The sequence below is a fragment of the Bombina bombina genome, chromosome 1 (assembly GCF_027579735.1).
Source record: "Bombina bombina isolate aBomBom1 chromosome 1, aBomBom1.pri, whole genome shotgun sequence".
Taxonomy (NCBI): domain Eukaryota; kingdom Metazoa; phylum Chordata; class Amphibia; order Anura; family Bombinatoridae; genus Bombina; species Bombina bombina.
In genome coordinates, this window is record NC_069499.1 from 1,337,134,503 (window position 1) to 1,337,155,840 (window position 21,338).

A 21,338-nucleotide genomic window follows, 5' to 3' on the forward strand; every position below is an offset into this window, starting at 1 on the left:
CTAATGACACAGTGAGTCCACGGATCATCTAATTACTATTGGAAATCAATACCCAAGCTAGAGTACACAGATGATAAGGGAGGGACAAGACAGGGAACCTAAATGGAAGACACCACTGCTTGAAGAACTTTTCTCCCAAAAGAAGCCTCAGCCGAGGCAAAAGTGTAAAAATGTATAGAATTTTTAAAAAGTGTGAAGAGAGGTACCAAGTTGCAGCCTTGCAAATCTGTTCCACAGAAGCTTCATTTTTGAATGCCCAGGAAGAGAAAACAGCCCTCGTAGAACTCTATCAGGAGTCTGCTGTCTAGCAGTTTCATAGGCAAAGCGAATGATACTCTTTAGCCACCAAGAAAGAGAAGTAGCCGTAGCGTTCTGCCCCTTACGTTTCCCCGAGAAAACCACAAAGAGAGCAGAAGACTGACGAAAATCCTTAGTCACCTGTAAATAGAATTTCAATGCCCGTACCACGTCTAGATTGTGTAGCAGACGTTCCTTCTGAGAAGAAGGCTTAGGACACAAGGAAGGAACAACAATCTCCTGATTAATGTTCCGATCTGAAACTACTTTAGGGAGAAACCCTAACTTAGTACGCAAAACTAACTTATCCGCATGAAAAATAAGGTAAGGAGACTCATACTGTAATGCCGAGAGCTCTGAAACTCTTCGAGCAGAAGAAATAGCAACAAGAAACAAATGTTTCCAAGATAACAACTTAATATTTTGAAGAACTTTAAGAACTAGGTTAAGACTCCAGGGAGGAGTAACCGGCTTAAACACAGGCCTGATCCTGACTAAGGCCTGACAAAACGATTGCACGTCTGGGACATCCGCCAGACGTTTATGTAACAAAATAGACAAGGCAGATATTTGACCCTTTAGGGAGCTTGTCGATAAAGGACAAAATTCACACAAAATACAGATATTTACGCTATATCTTATGATAAATCCTTCTAGTCACAGGCTTATGAGCCTGAATCATGGTTTCAATGACCGATTCTGAAAATCCACGCTTAGATAAAATTAAGCGTTCAATCCCCAAGCCGTCAGCTTTAGAGAACCTAGATTTCGATGAAGGAAGGGCCCTTGAAGTAGAAGGTCCTTTCTTAACGGAAGTCTCCAAGGTGGAAGAGATGACATCTCCACCAGGTCTGTATACCAAATCCTGTGAGGCCACGCCGGTGCAATGAGGATCACCGACGCCCTCTCTTGTTTGATTTGAGCAATGACCCGAGATAGAAGAGCGAACGGGGGAAATAGATATGCGAGACTGAAATTCCAGGGTACCGCCAGAGCGTCTATCAGAACAGCCTGAGGGTCCCTTGACCTTGACCTGTACCTCGGGAGTTTGGCATTCTGCTGAGATGCATAAGGTCCAATTCCGGCTGTCCCCAGTTGAGAATCAGGCTGGAAAACACTTCCGGATGGAGTTCCCACTCCCCCGGGTGAAAGGTCTGTCTGCTCAGAAAATCCGCCTCCCAGTTGTCCACTCCTGGGATGTGGATCGCTGACAGGCAGCAGTTGTGGGTCTCCGCCCACTGAATTATCTTGGTTACCTCTGTCATGGCCAAGGAACTCCGAGTTCCCCCCTGATGGTTGATGTAAGCCACTGAAGTTATGTTGTACGACTGGAACCTGATAAACCGAACCGAGGCTGAGACCAGGAAGAGCATTGAAGATTGCTCTCAGCTCCAGAATGTTTATGGGTAGAACAGACTCCGACGAGTCTATGTTCCCTGTGCCTTTAGAGAGCCTCAGACTGCTTCCCATCCCAGTAGGCTGGCGTCTGTTGTCACAATCACCCAAGAGGGTCTGCAGAAGCAGGTTCCCTGAGAGAGGTGATCCCGAGACAACCACCAAAGAAGAGAATCTCTTGTCTCCTGTTCCAGCTGTAATCGCGGAGACAGGTCTGCATAATCTCCATTCCACTGTCTGAGCATGCTTAACTGCAGAGGTCTGAGATGGAAACGGGCAGACGGGAAGATGTCCATTGCCGCTACCATCAGACCGATTACCTCCATGCACTGAGCCACTGATGGCCGAGGAGAGGACTGAAGCGCTAGGCAAGAATCGAAAATCTTTGATTTCCTGACTTCTGTCAAAAAAATCTACATTGATAAGGAATCTATTATGGTTCCCAAGAAAACTAATCTTGTAGTTGGAATTAAGGAACTCTTTTCCAAATTCACCTTCCATCCATGAGATTGCAGGAAGGATCACAACATTTCCGTGTGGAATTTTGCTTGTTGAAAGGATGGTGCCTGAACCAAAAAGTCATCCAGATAAGACGCCACTACAATGCCCCGCAATCAGAGGACTGCCAACAGGGATCCTAGAATCTTTGAAAAAATTCTGGGAGCTGTGGCTAGGCCGAATGGAAGAGCCACAAACTGGAAGTGTTTGTCTAGAAATGCGAACCTCAGAAACTTGTGATGGTCCCTGTGGATGGGAACATGCAGGTAAGCGTCCTTCAAATCTACCGTTGTCATAAATTGACCCTCTTGAACCAAGGGAAGAATGGAATAAATAGTTTCCATTTTGAAGGACGGTACTTTGAGGAATTTGTTTAGACTTTTGAGATCTAAAATTGGTCTGAAGGTTCCCTCTTTTTTGGGAACCACGAACAGATTGGAGTAGAACCCCAGACCTTGTTCTTGTATAGGGACAGGAATTATCACCCCCAAGTCGGAAATGTCCCGAACACAGCGTAAGAACGCCTCTCTTTTTATGTGGTCTACAGATAATCTTGAAAGCAGAAACCTGCCCCTGGGAGGAAAGGCTTTAAACTCTAGTTTGTATCCCTGGGACATGATTTCTCTAGCCCAGGGATCCTGCACATCCTGTACCTAAGCCTGAGTGAAGAAGGAAAGTCTGCCCCCTACAGGATCCGGTCCCGGATCGGGGGCAGGCCCTTCATGCTGCTTTTTGATTCAATAGCCGGCTTTTTGTATTGTTTTCCCTTGTTTCAAGACTGGTTGGGCCTCCAGGATGGCTTGGACTGTTCCTGCTTGGAAGAGGGACAGGAAGGTTTTCCCTGGAAATTTGGAAAGGAACGAAAATTACTCTGTGTTGTCTGATTATTAGAATCAGACAACACATCAAACCAGTATGCTGCCGCACTAGTGACAGTAGCAATACAAACCGCAGGTTGCCATTGTAAACCTTGGTGTACATACATTTTCTTGAGTAACCCCTCTAACTTCTTATCCATAGGATCCTTAAAGGAAAAACTATCTTCTATGGTAATAGTAGTTCTCTTGGCTAGCGTGGAAATTACCCCTTCCACCTTGGGTACCGTCTGCCAAGACTCCGTGATAGAGTCTGCTATAAGAAACATCTTCTTAAATATATGGGATGGGGAAAAAGGGCTCTTCCATTCCTTAGCAATGATATCTGTAGCCCTATCTGGTACAGGAAATATCTCCATCATGGAAGGCACGTGAAAATACTTGTTTAGTTTACTAGACTTCTTAGGGTAGCTAAAACTTCCTTAAGTAACAAACTGAGGTGTTCAAGCTTAAACCTGAAAGAAACAACTTCAGAATCAGCTAAAGGTATAACACTGTCTGAGTCTGATATTTCCCCCTCAGATGCTACCGAAGTATCCTCCTCTTCAGGTTTCTGGGAAGGAACATTCGGAAAAGCCACTACTGTGTCAGCAACCTTATTCACTGATTGATTACGTTTCCTCTTGCGCTTTCCCTGCAGCATGGGAAAAGCAGACAACACATCAAATACCGCTGATGACATTAGGGAAGCGATGTCTTGCAAGGTAACTCCAGTTGGAGTAATAGAGGAAGCGCAGGGCACTGGCTGTATGGACGCTAAATTTTGGGATGCTTGAGCTGCGGCATATCTTGAACATTGTCAGAAGACTCCTGAACAGCATCCCCCTTAAACAATGTTGGCTCAGAAAAAAGTCTATCCCTGTAATGTAAAGTTCTCTCAATACATGAGGAACAGAAAGGGATTGTTGGTTCTACATTAACATCAAAACATAAAGAACATGTAACCTCTTACAGGGTTTCTTGGTCCATCTTTATTCACCAATAAACAGACAAACTGATATTTTATTCAGAAAATAGCCCCCCCTCAAAAAAAAAACAGTTACTGCTCCTTTAAATTTTAAATGAAAAAAATAACTGCTTTATTTTTCTGTTATTTAAAATACACAATGGCCCCCAAAATAACACTCCAGACAACTCTACATCTCAGCTTAGCTCTGCTGAGGTGTTTACCTGCCTGCCTACTAACGAAGTATACTACTTTGTAGCTGGTCCGGACTCAACTCTTTAAAAATTATGGTCCGGTAACCGCAATTCTGCTAAAAACTGTGACACAGCTGATTTCTAATCCAGAACACAGGAAGTGAGACAGGGCAAGAAGAAAAAAAAGGCGCTTTTCATTTTTGAAAGCCCAGGAAGATAAAACAGCTCTAGTGGAATGAGCCGTAATTCTCTCAGGAGGCTGTTGTCCAACTGTCTCATAAGCTAAACAAATAAAACTTCTCAACAAGAAAGAAAGAGTGGTAGAAGTAGCCTTCTGACCCCTTCGCTTACCAGAGAAAACAACGAACAGGGCCGAAGTCTGCCCGAAAATCTTTAGTTGCTTGAAGGTAGAATTTAAAACACGTACAACATCCAAGTTATGCAAAAGACCTTCCTTCTGAGAAGAAGGATTGGGACAAAAAGAAGGAACAACAATTTCCTGGCTAATATTGCGATCCGACACTACCTTAGGGAGTAAACCCAGCTTAGTACGGAGGTCCGCCTTATCAGCATAAAAAATAAGGTAAGGGGAATCACGCTGCAAGCAGAAGAAATGGCAACCAGAAACAAAACCTTCCAAGAAAGTAATTTAATATCAACAGAATACATCGGCTTAAACAGAGTCTGCTGCAAAACTCTAAGAACCAGATTAAGGCTCCAAGGAGGAGCAATAGGTTTAAACACAGGCCTGATTCTGACCAGGGCCTGAACAAAAGATTAAACATCTGGAAGATCTGCCAGATGTTTGTGCAAAAGAATAGACAGTGCAGAAATCTGACCCTTCAGAGTACTGACTGACAAACTCTTATCCAGGCCTTTCTGAAGAAAAGCCAAAATTCGAGGAACCCTTACTCTGTTCCAAGAGAAACCCTTTGAATCACACCAATTAAGGTATTTACGCCAAACCTTATGGTAAATTCTGCAACAACAGAAGCCTTACGAGCCTGAAGCATGGTATCTATGACTTCCTCAGAGAAGCCACATCTAGCCAAAACTAGGCGTTCAATCTCCAAGCAGTTAGCTTCAGAGAATCTAGATTTGGAAAAAAGAAAGGACCCTAAAGTAGAACCTTCCACAAAGGTAATCTCCAAGGTGGAAGAGATTACATCGTCACCGGATCCGCAAACCAGATCCTGCGAGGCCATGCAGGAGCTATTAGAATCACAGACGCTCTCTCCTGCTTGATACGAGCAATTACTTGTGGAAGGAGAGGAAACATGTATGATAGATTGAAGTTCAAATGAACCGCCAGAGCGTCTATCAGAACAGCTTGAGGATCTCTTGACCTTGAACAGTACTTTGGAAGCTTGGCGTTTTGACGAGGCGGCATCAGGTCCAACTGCGGAACCCCCCACCTGAGGGTTATCATTGTGAAAACCTCTGGGTGGAGAGCCCACTCTCCGGGGTCAAAAGTCTGTCTGCTCAGAAAATACGCTTCCCAGTTGTCCAGCCCTGGGATGTGGATGGCAGATAGATGACAATCGTGAGACTCCAACCACTGGAGTATGCGAGTCACCTCCTTCAATGCTAAGGAACTCTGAGTTCCTCCCTGGTAGTTGATGTAAGCCACCGAGGTGATAAATCTGATAAACATGACCAAAGGCTAGTTGAGGCCAAGCTATCAAGGCATTGAAGATTGCTCTCAACTCCAAGATGTTTATTGGAAGAGAAGACTCCTCTGGAGTCAACAGGCCCTGTGTTTTTAAGGTGCCCCAAACTGTTCCCCAGCCCAACAGGCTGGCGTCCGTGGCCACAATCACCCAGGAAGGCCTCAGAAAGCATGTGCCTGAGAGGGATACTCTTGTCAGGGAGTCCAGATTTATCCTCTACGAGAGATCTGAGTGATCCATGTTCCATTGACTGAGCATGCATAGTTGCAGAGGTCTCAGCTGGAACCGAGCAAAAGGAATGATGTCCATGGAAGCAACCATCAGACCAATCACCTCGATTCATTGAGCCACTGATGGACGAATAGCAGACTGGAGAGAAAGTCATGAGGCATGAAGCTTGGATTTTCTGACGCCCGTCAGAAATTTTTTCATAGACAGGGTATCTATAATTGTTCCTAAGAAACACACCCTTGTATCTGGTACAAGGGAACTCTTTCCCAGATTCACTTTCTAGAATAGAAATAGAATAGAGAAGTGTTCCCCAACCGCGGTCCTCAAGTACCCCCAACAGTCCTGGTTTTCATTTTAGCTGAACTAGAACACAGGTGAAATAATTAGCTGATGGATGAGGGCAGGTTGGTTACTGATTAGCTGATTACTTCACCTGTGTACTTGTTCAGCTATAATGAAAACCAGACCTGTTGGGGGTACTTGAGGGCCGCGGTTGGAAAACACTTCTCTAGAGGAACTGGAACAATCACTCCCAAGGAAGACAGGTCCTTTACGCAGTTTAAGAAGGCTTCTCTCTTTATATCGTCCGCAGATAACCTTGACAGGTGGAATCTGCCCCAGGGAGGACAAGATTTGAATCCTATTCTGTAACCGTTAGACACTATGGGGTCAATTTATCAAGCTTCGCTACCCCATAACCTGTCCGCCTGCTCTGAGGCGGCGGACAGATATCAACCCGATCGAATATGATAGGATTGATTGATACCCCCTGCTAGCTTGGCTGCGATTCTGCAGGGGGTAGCATTGCACCAGCAGTTCACTACATTGTATCATGTCCCCTCGCACCTTCAAAAATTGATCCCTTAGTCTATGGCCCAAGGATCTGTGACATCGCATATCCAAGCTTGCCGAAAAAAGGAGAGCCTGCCCCCTACTTGATCCAAGACAGGATCGGGGGCGGTCCCTTTATTATGATTTAGAATTAGCGGACAGCTTCTTGGCTTCCTTTATTCCAAGGCTGACCGGACCTCCAAGAAGACTTGGATTGTTCTGGCTTGGAAGAAGAAGAGGAAGAATTTTGTCCCTTAAAGTTACGAAAGGAACGAAAATTAGAATTCTGGGGACGCTTAGGTCTATTTTTTTTATCCTGAGGTAGGAAAGAGCCCTTTCCACCTGTAATTTCTGAAATAATTTTATGACAGAATTTTATAATTTTAATGACAGAAGCTTGGACTTGGATGTGACATCTGCAGACCAAGATTTTAACCACAGAGCTCTACGAGCTAAAACAGTGAAACCAGAAATCTTAGCTCCCAGTCTAAGAACCTGCATATTGACATCACAAATAAAAGTATTGGCTAGTTTGAAAGCCTTGATCCTGTCTTGGATCCTCTCTATAGTAGTCTCTTCCGAGATCAAATTAGATAAGTCATCGCACCAATAAGATGCTGCACCTGCAACTGTAGCGATACTAGCAAAAGGCTGCCACTGCAATCCCTGATGAATGTAAATTTTCTTCAAGAAGGCCTCAAGCTTCTTATCCATGGGATCCTTGAAAGAACAATTATCTTCAATAGGAATAGTAGTTCTCTTGGCAAAAGTAGAGATAGCTCCCTCTACATTGGGAACTGTGTGCCACAAGTCACGTATAGAGTAAGCAACAGGAAACATCTTTTTGAAAACAAGGGACGGGGAAAAAGGAATCCCTGGTTTATCCCATTCCTGAGTTATGATATCTGCCATACAGTCTGGAACTGGAAACACTTCCACGGATGAGGGCACATCATATACCCTATTAAGTTTACTAGACCTCTTTGGATTCTCCACGACAGACGAGTCGGATTCTTCCAAACTAGCAAGAACCTCCTTTAAAAGTACTCAGAGGTGTTCTCTGAATCTGTAGAATTGGTCACTACAGTATCAGAATCTGACAATTTGCCCTCAGAAGCCACTGAAGTATCATCCTCATCAGAGAGTTGAGACATACTGACTAACGCAGTCTTAGCGGAGTCAGAAACCTTAATAACACTAACATTTTTAGATTTCCTCTTGCACTTACCAGCAACAGGAAAGACTGATAAGGCCGCTGAAACAGCAAAAGTTATCTGGGCAGCAAAATCCCCTGATAAATAAATATCCCCAGGAGGAGGTTGAGAGGAACCGCAGGCACTTCATGTGAAACAGTATGGGACGTTTGAGGAGAATGTTGAGGCATGGCATGGACAACATTATCCTGAGAGACAGACTCAGGAGGTGAAATCTTGTCTTTAAAATGTAAAGTCTTTTCCAAGCATGTGGAACAAAATTGCACAGGAGGCACTATATAAGCCTCCAAACAAGAAAATATTTAACAAAATTAGCAGCTAAACGGTCCATAGCAGTAAGAGTTAATTCCCACAGAAATTGACTAGTATGCAGGAAGGACAGTATGAAATATACCCCACAGATACTTTGCAGCAGAATAAAACAAATGCTACCTCTATAGCCTCAGACGTACTGAGGTAACTCACCAACCAGAACCAGGAACCTCACTAGTAACCAGAGACGAAAAGGAAAAGGTTGAGAGACGATCTGATCCGTCTACCACCCTAAACAAAGCTGTAAATAACTCTAAAAACAGCTCCCATGCAGCACGCCACTCCACTCTTCAATCCGCTGTGAAAACAAAGGCAGAAGAGCAGAGGCTCACGTGAGCACAAAAGAGAAACAACTGCGCCACAGTATGCAAAGCGCATAATTTTCAGCGCTGTGGAATCTGATACATTAAATGCACCTAATAAATACAACACCATTGTATGCATAGGCTCTGTGACTTGATCGGAATAAATAAAACTAAGCCACACGTACCTCCACAGATACAAATTCCCCTTAAGTGTCCAGCCCGAGTCAGTCTCAAAAATTATAGGGCTAAACATTAACCCCTTATGCTCCAAATAAAAATAAAGTTCCACTTTGAAGTGCCTGCTTAGAAATGTTGCCCAATATAAGTTAAAATAAATTCCCAATATACAGGAATAACAATTGTCCCATAAGATGATCCACAGAGGATTAACCTCTAGAGTGCTGCCCTCAGGACCTAGAAGGCAATAGCACTTACCTGTGGATCCGGCTACAGGGCAGGAACAGTTTCTTAGGTGTGACTGACTCCCTAACATCTGTCAGGGACCTGTAGAAAAAGAAAACACAGAGCAACCAACTCTGGTTTTCTATCAAAGGCGTAGTATAGGTGTTAGAAATAAAGCATGGACCACCTCACCGCCTTCTAACTGCTAAAACTCACCATTACTCTTACTAAAGAGATTGACATGGATATAGCACAGCCCCTTATCCTTGCTTGCAGGAAAAAGTACCCATTAAAGGATTAAAATCTTCAGACACCTTCTTCGCCATCCTCCCGTGATCAAGGCAAAGAGAATGACTGGGGGTTAAGGGTAACGGAAGTGACACTTAACAGTTCTGCTGGGGGGTTCTTTGCCTCCTCCTGCTGGCCTGGAGTGATTATCCCACTAGTAATTGGAATGATTTGTGGACTCTCCATGCCATAGGAAAGAAAAGAGCATTAATGTTTCAGGCCACTGATTTTAAACTATTTGATAAAAGAGGTGGAGACCGCTTTAAGAAACTTCTAGATAAAAAAAGTAAAATTAATTTTCAAATTAAGTACTAGGGAACCGGCAGGCATTGATCTTAGGTGGATTTGGACCTATATCAGGGTCCTTAAAATCTATAGAAAATATGTGTCTATCTATGACGGGTGTCAAGCTTATTGATGTTTCTGATATGTACTATTTTATATAGAATATTCTGCCCACTGAGCTTTATAAAATGCAGTAACTTTAAAGTACTAAAAAGTGGTCATATTATAGCCTATTATAGCCTTTGATATGTTTGTGTATTATAAATAGGAACAGGAAATGAATTGTAATTGTTTCAGCTGTTCATATAATGTATCCTTGAATGAAACATACTTCCCTTTCTACATTTAGTATTTATGTTTTTAACACTTTTGATATTGTTGCTTTACATCAGAATGATGCAAGATTGTTCTAATAGTGGGAGTGGTATTATTGAGAGGATACGTATGATTGGCACTGTTCATACCTCTCACTGTCTATAACAAAATGCCAGAAGGGAAATAAAACACGTCAGATGATGTAGCTGCTGTGACTGTTTGTACCTGCACTCCTGTATGTGTCTGGTGAACTGTAAGTTTTAATTGCATATATAAATGATTATTGTTTTACTCATAATTACGTGCAATACTGTGCTGGAGCTGTAGATTTCCATTCTATTTTGCCAATGGTTCAAGCCTAACAAGAGGAACTTTGATGTTGTGTATATCTCGCTATTTAAGTTGACAAGATTGGTTAGTTTTTATTTTATTTCTTGTAAACTGTTTTCAAGTTTTCTTTTTCCATATGTTAGAGAGGACTGTTTTATAGAGGTTTGTTTTTAAAAATAGATTGTTCTGTAACATTTTGAAGGCATTTTTGTGATATCAGTATCCTTCACAGTGAAACTTACTCTGGGCTCAATGATCTAAATCTCGCCAGATCTAATGTGTTTTTTCTCGCCGACCATTGCAGGGGCTGACCTGATGGCGAGATGGCTCCTATTGAAAATAATGGAGCTCTATGTATAAATCACATTACGCTGCTTTCTGCGTATAGCATCTTACATTTGCCTGTATGCATGTGTTTTTCTGTTAGGGTTATAAGTATTTTGAGAAAAGTTTGCCACCTTCTAACTGGCGAGAAAAAACTGTGTGATTTGTAGTGCGAAAATATTTACAGAATTACACTGGGAGTAGAGAGACAATTTATATATGCCCATGGAACGCCCATGTTCAGGCCATTTTACGAAAAAACAACAATTACGCTTTGCGTTTTGTACTTATAAGTACGAATTGCTGTGTGTTTTTTGCGGATCCAGTGTACTAAAAACTAAATTTATGCTTACCTGATAAATTTCTTTCTTTCTTGACATGGTGAGTCCACGGATCATCAATTACTGTTGGGAATATCACCCCTAGCCAGCAGGAGGAGGCAAAGAGCACCACAGGAAAGCTGTTAAATATCACTCCCCTACCCACAATCCCCCAGTCATTCGACCAAAGAGAACGGAGAGAAAGGAAGTAACACAAGGTGCAGAGGTGCCTGAGGTTTATATAGAAAGAAACTGTCTGAATACAGGGCGGGCCGTGGACTCACTGTGTCAAGAAAGAAATACATTTTAAGGTAAGCATACATTTAGTTTTCTTTCTAATGACACAGTGAGTCCACGGATCATCATCAATTACTGTTGGGAACCAATACCCAAGCCAGAGGACATAGATCATAAGGGAGGGACAAGACAGGAACCTAAACAGAAAGCAACACTACTTGAAGAAACTTTCTCCCCAAAAAAGCCTCAGCCGAGGCAAAAGTATTGAATTTATAGAATTTGGAAAAAGTGTGCAAAGATGACCAAGTTGCAGCCTTGCAAATCTGTTCCACAGAAGCTTCATTTTTGAAAGCCCAGGAAGAAGAAACAGTCCTTGTGGAATGAGCTGTGATTTTCTCAGGAGGTTGCTGTCCAGCAGTCTCATATGCCAAGCGAATAAGGCTCTTCAGCCAAAGTCCTTAGTTGCCTGCAAATAAAATTTTAGCGCTTGCATAACATCCAGATTATATAACAAGCATTCTTTGTGAGAAGAAGGATTAGGACACAAAGAAGGTACAACGATTTCCTGATTAATATTCTTGACCGAAACAACCTTGGGTAGGAAACCAAACTTAGTACGCAGAACTCTAAAGAATGCATAGAGGCCAATTTAACAAAGGTCTTGTCGACCTGATCCGACAGTGCTGAGAGCAATACGCTCTCCGTATTCAGCATTGCACCAGCAGCTCACAAGAGCTGCTGGTGCAACGCCGCCCCCTGCAGACTCGCAGCCAATGGGCCACCAGCAGGGAGGTGTCAATCAACCCAATCGTACTCGATCGGGTTGAATTGCGGCGATGTCTGTCCGCCTGCTCAGAGCAGTCGGACAGGGTTATGGAGTAGTGCTCTTTAGACCGATGCTTCATAACTGCTGTTTCTGGCGAGTCTGAAGACTCGACAGAAACACGGCCCTTCAAGCTCCATTCGGAGCTTGATAGATAGGCCTCATAGGCTCAAACGGAGCCTGTTGTAAAACTTTAAGAACAAGGTTAAGATTCCATAGAGGAGAAACAGGTTTAAACACAGGCCAAATTCTAACCAAGGCCTGACAAAATGATTGCACGTCTGGCACATCCGCCAAGCGCTTATGGAACAAAATAGACAATGCCGAAATCTGAACCTTTAGAGTACTTGCCGACAAACTCTTCTCCAGACCATCCTGGAGAAAGAACAAAATCCTAGGAATCCTTACTCTACTCCAAGAGTATCCTTTGGATTCACATCAATACAAGTATTTACGCCAGATCTTATGGTAAATCCTGCGAGTAACAGGCTTACGAGCCTGAATCAAGGTCTCAATGACCGACTCTGAAAATCCACACTTAGATAAAACTAAGCGTTCAATCTCCAAGCAGTCAGCTTCAGAGAAACGAGATTTGGATGAACGAAGAGACCCTGAAGAAGAAGTTCCTTCCTCAGAGGAAGTCTCCAAGGTGGAAAGTATGACATTTCCACTAGGTCTGCATACCAAATCCTGCAAGGCATCGCCGGGGCTATGAGAATTACAGAAGCCCTCTCCTGCTTGATTCGAGCAATGACTCTTGGAAAGAGAGCGAACGGAGGAAACAGGTATGCTAGACTGAAGTTCCAAGGAACTGCCAGAGCAACAATCAGAAATGCCTGCGGATCTCTTGACCTCGAGCCGTATCTCGGAAGTTTGGCATTCTGACAAGAAGCCATGAGATCCAACTCCGGCTGCCCCCACTTGAAGGTCAAGCTGGAAAACACATCCAAATTAAGTTCCCACTCCCCGGGATGAAAAGTCTGTCTGCTCAGAAAATCCGCTTCCAAATTGTCCACTCCTGTAATGTGGATCGCAGAAAGACAGCAGTTGTGGGTCTCCGCCCACTGAATAATTCGGGCCACCTCTGTCTTGGCCAAGGAACTCCGAGTTCCCCCTGGTGGTTGATGTAGGCCACCAAGGTTATGTTGTCCAACTGGAATCTGATAAACCGGGCTAAGGCTAACTGAGGCCAGGCCAGAAGAACATTGAAGATTGCTCTCAGCTCCAAGAAGTTTATGGCCAATACTGACAACTCCTGGGTCCATAAGCCCTGAGCCTTCAACGAGCCCCATACTGATCCCTAACCTAGAAGGCTGATATCCGTGGTCACAATCACCCAGGAGGGTCTGCGGAAGCAAGTACCCTGGGAGAGATGATCCTGAGAAAGCCAACACAGAAGAGAGTCTATTGAAGCCTGATCTAGATCTACACGCGGAGACAGGTCCATATGCTCCCTGTTCCATTGTCTGAGCATGCATAACTGCAGAGGTCTGAGATGGAACTGAGCAAATGGAATGATGTCAATGGAAGCCACCATCAGACCGATTACCTCCATAAATTGAGCCACTGACGGCCGTGGAGAGGACTGAAGGGCAAAACAAGAGTCGAAAATCTTTCTTTTTCTGACCTCCGTCAGAAAAATCTTTATTAACAAGGAGTCTATTATGGTCCCCAAAAATGCGACCCTTATAGATGAAACCAGAGAACTTTTTTCCCGATTCACCTTCCATCCGTGGGATCGAAGAAAAGACAACAAGATCTCCGCATGAGATTCTGCTTGTTGAAAAGATGGCGCCTGAACCAGAATGTCATCCAGATAAGGTGCCACTGCAATGCCCCGAGATCGAAGCACAGCTAAAAGAGCCCCCAGAACTTTTGAAAAGATTCTGGGAGCTGTGGCAAGGCTGAATGGAAGGGCCATGAACTGGAAATGATTGTCCAAAAAGGCGAATCTCAGAAACTTGTGATGGTCCCTGTGAATGGGAACATGAAGGTATGTATCCTTTAGGTCTATGGTTTCAGAAGAAGGAATTACACTGTCTGAGTCTAAGATTTCCCCCTCAGATGCCACCGACATGTCTTCTTCCTCAGTCTTATGGGAAGGGACACTCTGGGTAGCCAGAACGTGATCAGAAACCTTACTGTTTCCTTCCCTGCAACATGGGGAAAGCTGACAAGGCCTCAGATACCGCAAGGGATACCTGGGAAGCAATATTTTGCAGAGAAAATCCTACAGGATTGCAAGAGGAAACAAAGGGCACTGTATGTGGAGACTGAAAAAGTTGGGACGCTTGAGGAGAAAGCTGCGGCATATCTGCAACAGGAGACACCTGAACAGCATTTGCCTGGGATAATGGTGGCTCATGGTCAAATATTTTATCTCTATAACTTAAAGTTCTCCCAATGCATGAGGAACAAAAAGGAACTGGGGGTTCCACCTGAGCCTCAAAACATAACTGACAAGCAGCAACTTCGCCTGGGATAATGGTTTGAAAAGTCTCTTGATCCATCTTATGTAATAAAGAAGGATAAAGTGTAAAGATTCTTTATTTGAAAATAAAAAATAAATGTGTACTGTGTCTTTAAATAGAAATGTGTGTTAGCGCAACAAACCAAATAGACCTCAGGCTACCTATACACCTCAGTAGCTTTACTGAGGTGCCTACCTGTCCTGCAGCTCACAGAGTGACTTCCCTCACAGAAGAAACAATCCCCTTTTCAAATACAGAGCGGTTACAGAGTCCTAACTGAAGAAAAAAACGGCTTACAACAGTAATCTCCATGACCAAAAGTTAAAGTATAAAAACTACTATAACACATTGATCCACCATAAATCACCTCACGGTCTCAATGTCCAAACTGCCTAAAAGAAAGTCCCATATTAAATAAGACAGCTTTTAGCTGTAACAAGTGCTAGCATTCTCCTTGCAAAAGAAAATTAAAATGGCACTTAACTGAAAGTGCTGTCGGGCAGCAGGACAGCTCACCTGGTTTGAGAGGGTGCAGCACCTCACATGGACCTGTGAAGAGAGAAAAACTGAGTAAACCTACTCAGGTTTTCTAGTTAGGGCAGCAGATTCTTGAGAAAACGCAGTGAGGATTGTACCTCACGAGTTCTCAAGTGCTCAAAAGCCACCACTGCCCTACTGAAGAGACTGATGTGGACAAGGCTAGACCCCAGAAAGTAACAGAGTAAGCTTACTCTGCTAAAAAAATAATAAAATCTTGATGGAAGAAAACTTCTCATCAGACACCTAAACTTCACCTCCTTCTTGCACTACAGGCAAAGAAAATGACTGGGGGATTGTGGGTAGGGGAGTAATATTTAACAGCTTTGCTGTGGTGCTCTTTGCCTCCTCTTGCTGGCCAGGAGTGATATTCCCAACAGTAATTGATGATGATCCGTGGACTCACTGTGTAATTAGAAAGAAATTAAGATTTACTCTGTGCATATTTAAAACAATTTATTCCTGTGTAATTTACATATAAATTTTAAGTTTTTGGTAAAATACTATTTTTGGTGAATCATTTTGTTAAGATTTTTGATGCACCTTAACAATACAAATTTTCCCAGCTTATTTTTGTGTGAATGGTTAAATTATTAGTTTTGTATGATGTTTAATCCATTAACGACATGCGTCATACAGGGTACATCTTGCACAAGCTGGTCTTTAAAGACCAGCGACGTACCCTGATCGCTTCCAGCCGTTTTCCGGTTATTGCAGTGATGCCTCGATATCGAGGAATCCTGCAATAACATTTTACCCCCATCTGATCCAGAGAGAGCCACTCTGTGGCCCTTTCTGCACCGGGCATCGATGGCCGCATTCGTTGGTGGGTGGGAGCTGGCGTGGGAGGCAGGTGGGCGGCCATCGATGAAATCAAGAAAAGTGAGGGGGCGGGATGGGAGGTGGGGTTGTCGGGGGCGCGCACGACGGGCGCGTGCACGAAGAGGGAGCGGGTGGGAACCGCTACACTACAGAAAGTAAAGTATCAGAAAACGATCTAAGGGATCTGAGAGTGGGTGGGGGTTGATCTATGGGGGGGGGGAAAGCTACACTACAGAAAAAAAAATAATAATTAAATAAAATAATTAAAAAAATGTATTTTATTCTAAACTGGGTACTAGCAGACAGCTGCCAGTACCCAAGATGGCTCCCAGTAAGGTAGAGGGGGAGGGTTAGAGAGCTGTTTGGGGGGGATCAGGGAGGTTGGGGGCTAAGGGGGGATCCTACACAGCAGCATATGTAAATATGCAATACATTTTTTTTTTAGAAATAAAATATACCTATTATATACCTATATGACTTTCTGCCAGTACTTAAGATGGCGGGGACAATTGTGGGATGGGGGAGGGAAGAGAGCTGTTTGGGAGGGAGGTGGGAGGCTGATCTCTACACTAAAGCTAAAATTAACCCTTCAAGCTCTCTACATGCTCCCTAATTAACCCCTTCACTGCTGGGCATAATACACTTGTGGTGCGCAGCGGCATTTAGCGGCCTTCTAATTACCAAAAAGCAACGCCAAAGCCATGTATGTCTGCTATTTCTGAACAAAGGGGATCCCAGAAAAGCATTTACAACCATTTATGCCATACTTGCAAAAGTTGTTTGTAAATAATTTCAGTGAGAAACCTAAAATTGTGAAAAATTTTACGTTTTTTTTTTTTATTTGATCGCATTTGGCGGTGAAATGGTAGCATGAAATATACCAAGATGGGCCTAGATTAATACTTGGGGTTGTCTACTACACTACAGTAAAGCTAAAAGTAACCTTAGAACCTCCCTACATGCTCCCTAATTAACCCCTTCACTGCTGGGCATAATACACGTGTGATGCGCAGTGGCATTTAGCGGCCTTCTAATTACCAAAAAGCAACGCCAAAGCCATATATGTCTGCTATTTCTGAACAAAGGGGATCCCAGAGAAGCATTTACAACCATTTATGCCATAATTGCACAAGTTGTTTGTAAATAATTTCAGTGAGAAACCTAGTGTGTAAAAGTGTGTAAAATAAATTGTGAAAAAGTGAACATTTTTTTTTATTTGATCGCATTTGGCGGAGAAATGGTGGCATGAAATATACCATAATGGGCCTTGATCAATACTTTGGGATGTCTTCTAAAAAAAAAATATATACATGTCAATGGATATTCAGGGATTCCTGAAAGATATTAGTGTTCTAATGTAACTAGCGCTAATTTTGAAAAAAAGTGGTTTGGAAATAGCAAAGTGCTACTTGTATTTATTGCCCTATAACTTGCATAAAAAGCAAAGAACATGTAAACATTGGGCATTTCTAAACTCATGACAAAATTTAGAAACTATTTAGCATGGGTGTTTTTTGGTGGTTGTAGATGTGTAACAGATTTTGGGGGTCAAAGTTAGAAAAAGTGTGTTTTTTCCATTTTTCCCTCATTTTTTTTTTTTTATAGTAAATTATAAGATATGATGAAAATAATAGTATATTTAGAAAGTCCATTTAATGGCAAGAAAAACGGTATATAATATGTGTGGGTACAGTAAATGAGTAAGAGGAAAATTACAGCTAAACACAAACACCGCAGAAATCTAAAAATAGCCCTGGTCCTTAAGGGAAAGAAATTGAAAAATGGCCTTGTCCTTAAGGGGTTAAAATATGAATTTTATTATGCATTTTCATACGAGAAAAGTGGCTTTAGATCATTCCATCAGGGAAATAGAAGTACTGGCGAGCATTCTTTAATAATCTCGCCAGTCCAGAGAGCTTTAGATTGGGCCCTCCGGGAGCTGAGTAGTGAACATTTATGAGATAGGTGCCGCTTCATTGATTATAATGGAGAGCAAGTAGCACCCGTGACAAGAGGTATATACAAATCTTTATCAATTCTGCAATTTTTGAGTTGCAATGTAGTGGCAAATTTTTATACAACCTGTTAGTTTCCCAACTAAAAACAGCATAAAAACTACAAAAGTGCTGGTACAACAAAATAAATAAACGCATGGAAAGAAATAGTAGACTTCGAGGTATAATACGCAGACATATGATGACACATAAAGACTGTTAGTCAATAAAATATGAAGGTAATAATCTCAGGAGAAACGTCCATGTGTATGAGCTGTTTGCATGGGGTCAAATAGCTACAGCCCTGGCAGTAGAGAGTAGTCACTGGGTGGCTGGACCTTTGCAGTAGTAAGCATGGTGTACCAAAAGGGATCTCAAATCTTTACGACTTACATTAGGGCAGAATCAGCACAGATTACAAATCTGCAATTATCCTAACATATTTCAAAAGGATCACATCTCATCCATATTTTTGCTTATCTACAAAATAACACACACTTTCCAGTCTACCTTATTTCAGAGTGGTGAATTATGGTGGAATCAAGTGGAGGGAAATATTTAGGAAAGGAAAGAACCACTCAAGACTTCTGGAAAAGTTTCTATGTACTCCAGAAAGGCATAATACTATAACCTCACTTGTCATGAAAGTAGTTCTGTGAGAAAATAATAATAATAAAAAAAAATACTATCGGCTAGATTACGAGTTGTGCGTTAAGGTAAAAAAAGCAGCGTTAACAGGTCCTAACGCTGCTTTTTAACGCCTGCTGCTATTACGAGTCTTGCAGGTATAGGCGTACCGCACACTTGTTTGGCCTTACCGCAAACCGACTTACGTAAAGTTCGTAAACCCTTTTTTCTATGGGACTTCCATAGCACCGGTATTACGAGTTTGTCCTGGGAGGCCAAAAAGTAAGCAGTACAGCCTCTACCGATAAGATTCCTAACGCATTTTAAAGTCAGTAGTTAAGAGTTTTACACTACAACGCTGTAGCATAAAACGCATAACTAAAGTGCTAAAAAGTACACTAACACCCATAAACTACCTATTAACCCCTAAACCGAGGCCCTCCCACATCGCAACCACTATAATAAAAATATTAACCCCTAATCTGCCGCTCCGGACATCGCCGCAACCTACATTATATTTATAAACCCCTAATTTGCTGCCCCCAACTTCGCCGCCACCTACCTACATTTATTAACCCCTAATCTGCCATCCCCAACGTCGCCGACACTAAATTCTAAATTTATTAACCCTTTAAACCTAAGTCTAACCCTAACTCTAACACCCCTAATTTAAATATAATTTAAATAAATCTAAATAAAATTACTATCATTAACTAAATTATTCCTATTTAAAACTAAATACTTACCTATAAAATAAACCCTAAGCTAGCTACAATATAACTAATAGTTACATTATAGCTAGCTTAGGGTTTATTTTTACTTTACAGGCAAGTTTGTATTTAGTTTAACTAGGTAGAATAGTTACTAAATAGTTATTAACTATTTAATAACTACCTAGCTAAAATAAATACAAATTTACCTGTAAAATAAAAGCTAACCTATGTTACAATAACATCTAACACTACACTACAATTAAATCAATTCCCTACATTAAATACAATTAAATAAATTAAATTAGCTAAATCACCAAAAAACAAACACTAAATTACAGAAAATAAAAAACAAATTACAGATCTTTAAACTAATTACACCTAATCTAAGAGCCCTATCAAAATAAAAAAAGCCCACCCAAAATAAAAAAAAACCCTAGCCTAAACTAAAGTATCAATAGCCCTTAAAAGGGCCTTTTGCAGGGCATTGCCCCAAATAAATCAGCTCTTTTACCTGTAAAAAAAAATACAAACAACCCCCCAACAGTAAAACCCACAACCCACACAACCAACCCCCCAAATAAAAGCCTAACTAAAAAAACCTAAGCTCCTCATTGCCCTGAAAAGGGCATTTGGATGGGCATTGCCATAAAAAGGACATTTAGCTGCCCAAAGCCCTAACCTAAAAAATAAACCTACCCAATACACCCTTAAAAAATCCTAACACTAACCCCCGAAGATTCCCTTACCGGGAGAAGTCTTCATCCAAGCGGCAAGAGGTCCTCAACAAAGCTGGCAGAATTGGTCCTCCAGACGGGCAGAAGTGGTCCTCCAGACAGGCAGAAGTCTTCATCCAGACGGGATCTTCTATCTTCATCCTTCCGACATGGAGCGGCTCCATCTTCAAGACATCCGGCGAGGAGCATCCTCTTCAAACGACGACTTCTTCAAAATGAATATCTCTTTAAATGACGTCATCCAAGATGGCGTCCCTTAGATTGCGATTGGCTAAAAGAATTCTATCAGCCAATCAGAATTAAGGTAGAAAAATCCTATTGGCTGATGCAATCAGCCAATAGGATTGAACTTCAATCCTATTGGCTGATCCAATCAGCCAATAGGATTGAGCTCGCATTCTATTGGCTGATTGGAACAGCCAATAGAATGCAAGCTCAATCCTATAGAATTCTATCAGCCAATCGGAGTCTAAGGGACGCCATCTTGGATGACGTCACTTAAAGAGATATTCATTCAGAAGAAGCCGTCGTTTGAAGAGGATGCTCCGTGCCGGATGTCTTGAAGATGGAGCCGCTCCGCATCGGAAGGATGAAGATAGAAGATGCCGTCTGGATGAAGACTTCTGCCCGTCTGGAGGACCACTTCTGCCGGGTTCGTTGAGGACCTCTTGCCGCTTGGATGAAGACTTCTCCTGGTAAGTGAATCTTCTGGGTTTAGTGTTAGGATTTTTTAAGGGTGTATTGGGTGGGTTTATTTTTTAGGTTAGGGCTTTGGGCAGCAATAAACCCTTTTAAGGGCAATGCCCATCCAAATGTCCTTTTCAGGGCAATGGGGAGCTTAGGTTTTTTTAGTTAGGCTTTTATTTGGGGGGTTGGTTGTGTGGGTGGTGGGTTTTACTGCTGGGGGGGTGTTTGGATTTTTTTTTTACAGGTAAAAGAGCTGATTTATTTGGGTCAATGGCCCACAAAAAGCCCTTTTAAGGGCTATTGATAGTTTAGTTTAGGCTAGGGTTTCTTTTTATTTTGGGTGGGCTTTTTTATTTTGATAGGGCTCTTAGATTAGGTGTAATTAGTTTAAAGATCTGTAATTTGTTTTTTATTTTCTGTAATTTAATGTGGGTTTTGTTTTGTGATTTAGCTAATTTAATTTATTTAATTGTATTTAATGTAGGGAATTGATTTAATTGTAGTGTAGTGTTAGGTGTTATTGTAACATAGGTTAGGTTTTATTTTACAGGTAAATTTGTATTTATTTTAGCTAGGTAGTTATTAAATAGTTAATAACTATTTAGTAATTATTCTACCTAGTTAAAATAAATACAAACTTGCCTGTAAAATAAAAATCAAC

The 21,338-nt window shown here is 42.0% G+C and overlaps 1 protein-coding gene across 1 annotated transcript in view; it reads right to left on the reverse strand.

Moving 5' to 3' along the window:
• The window catches only part of HYDIN (HYDIN axonemal central pair apparatus protein), a 595,027-nt gene that overhangs the window by 273,674 nt on the left and 300,015 nt on the right, over nucleotides 1-21,338 (reverse strand). Inside the window, 1 exon segment of the mRNA XM_053719498.1 lies at nucleotides 5,206-5,223. Coding sequence (XP_053575473.1) covers nucleotides 5,206-5,223 — 18 coding nt within the window.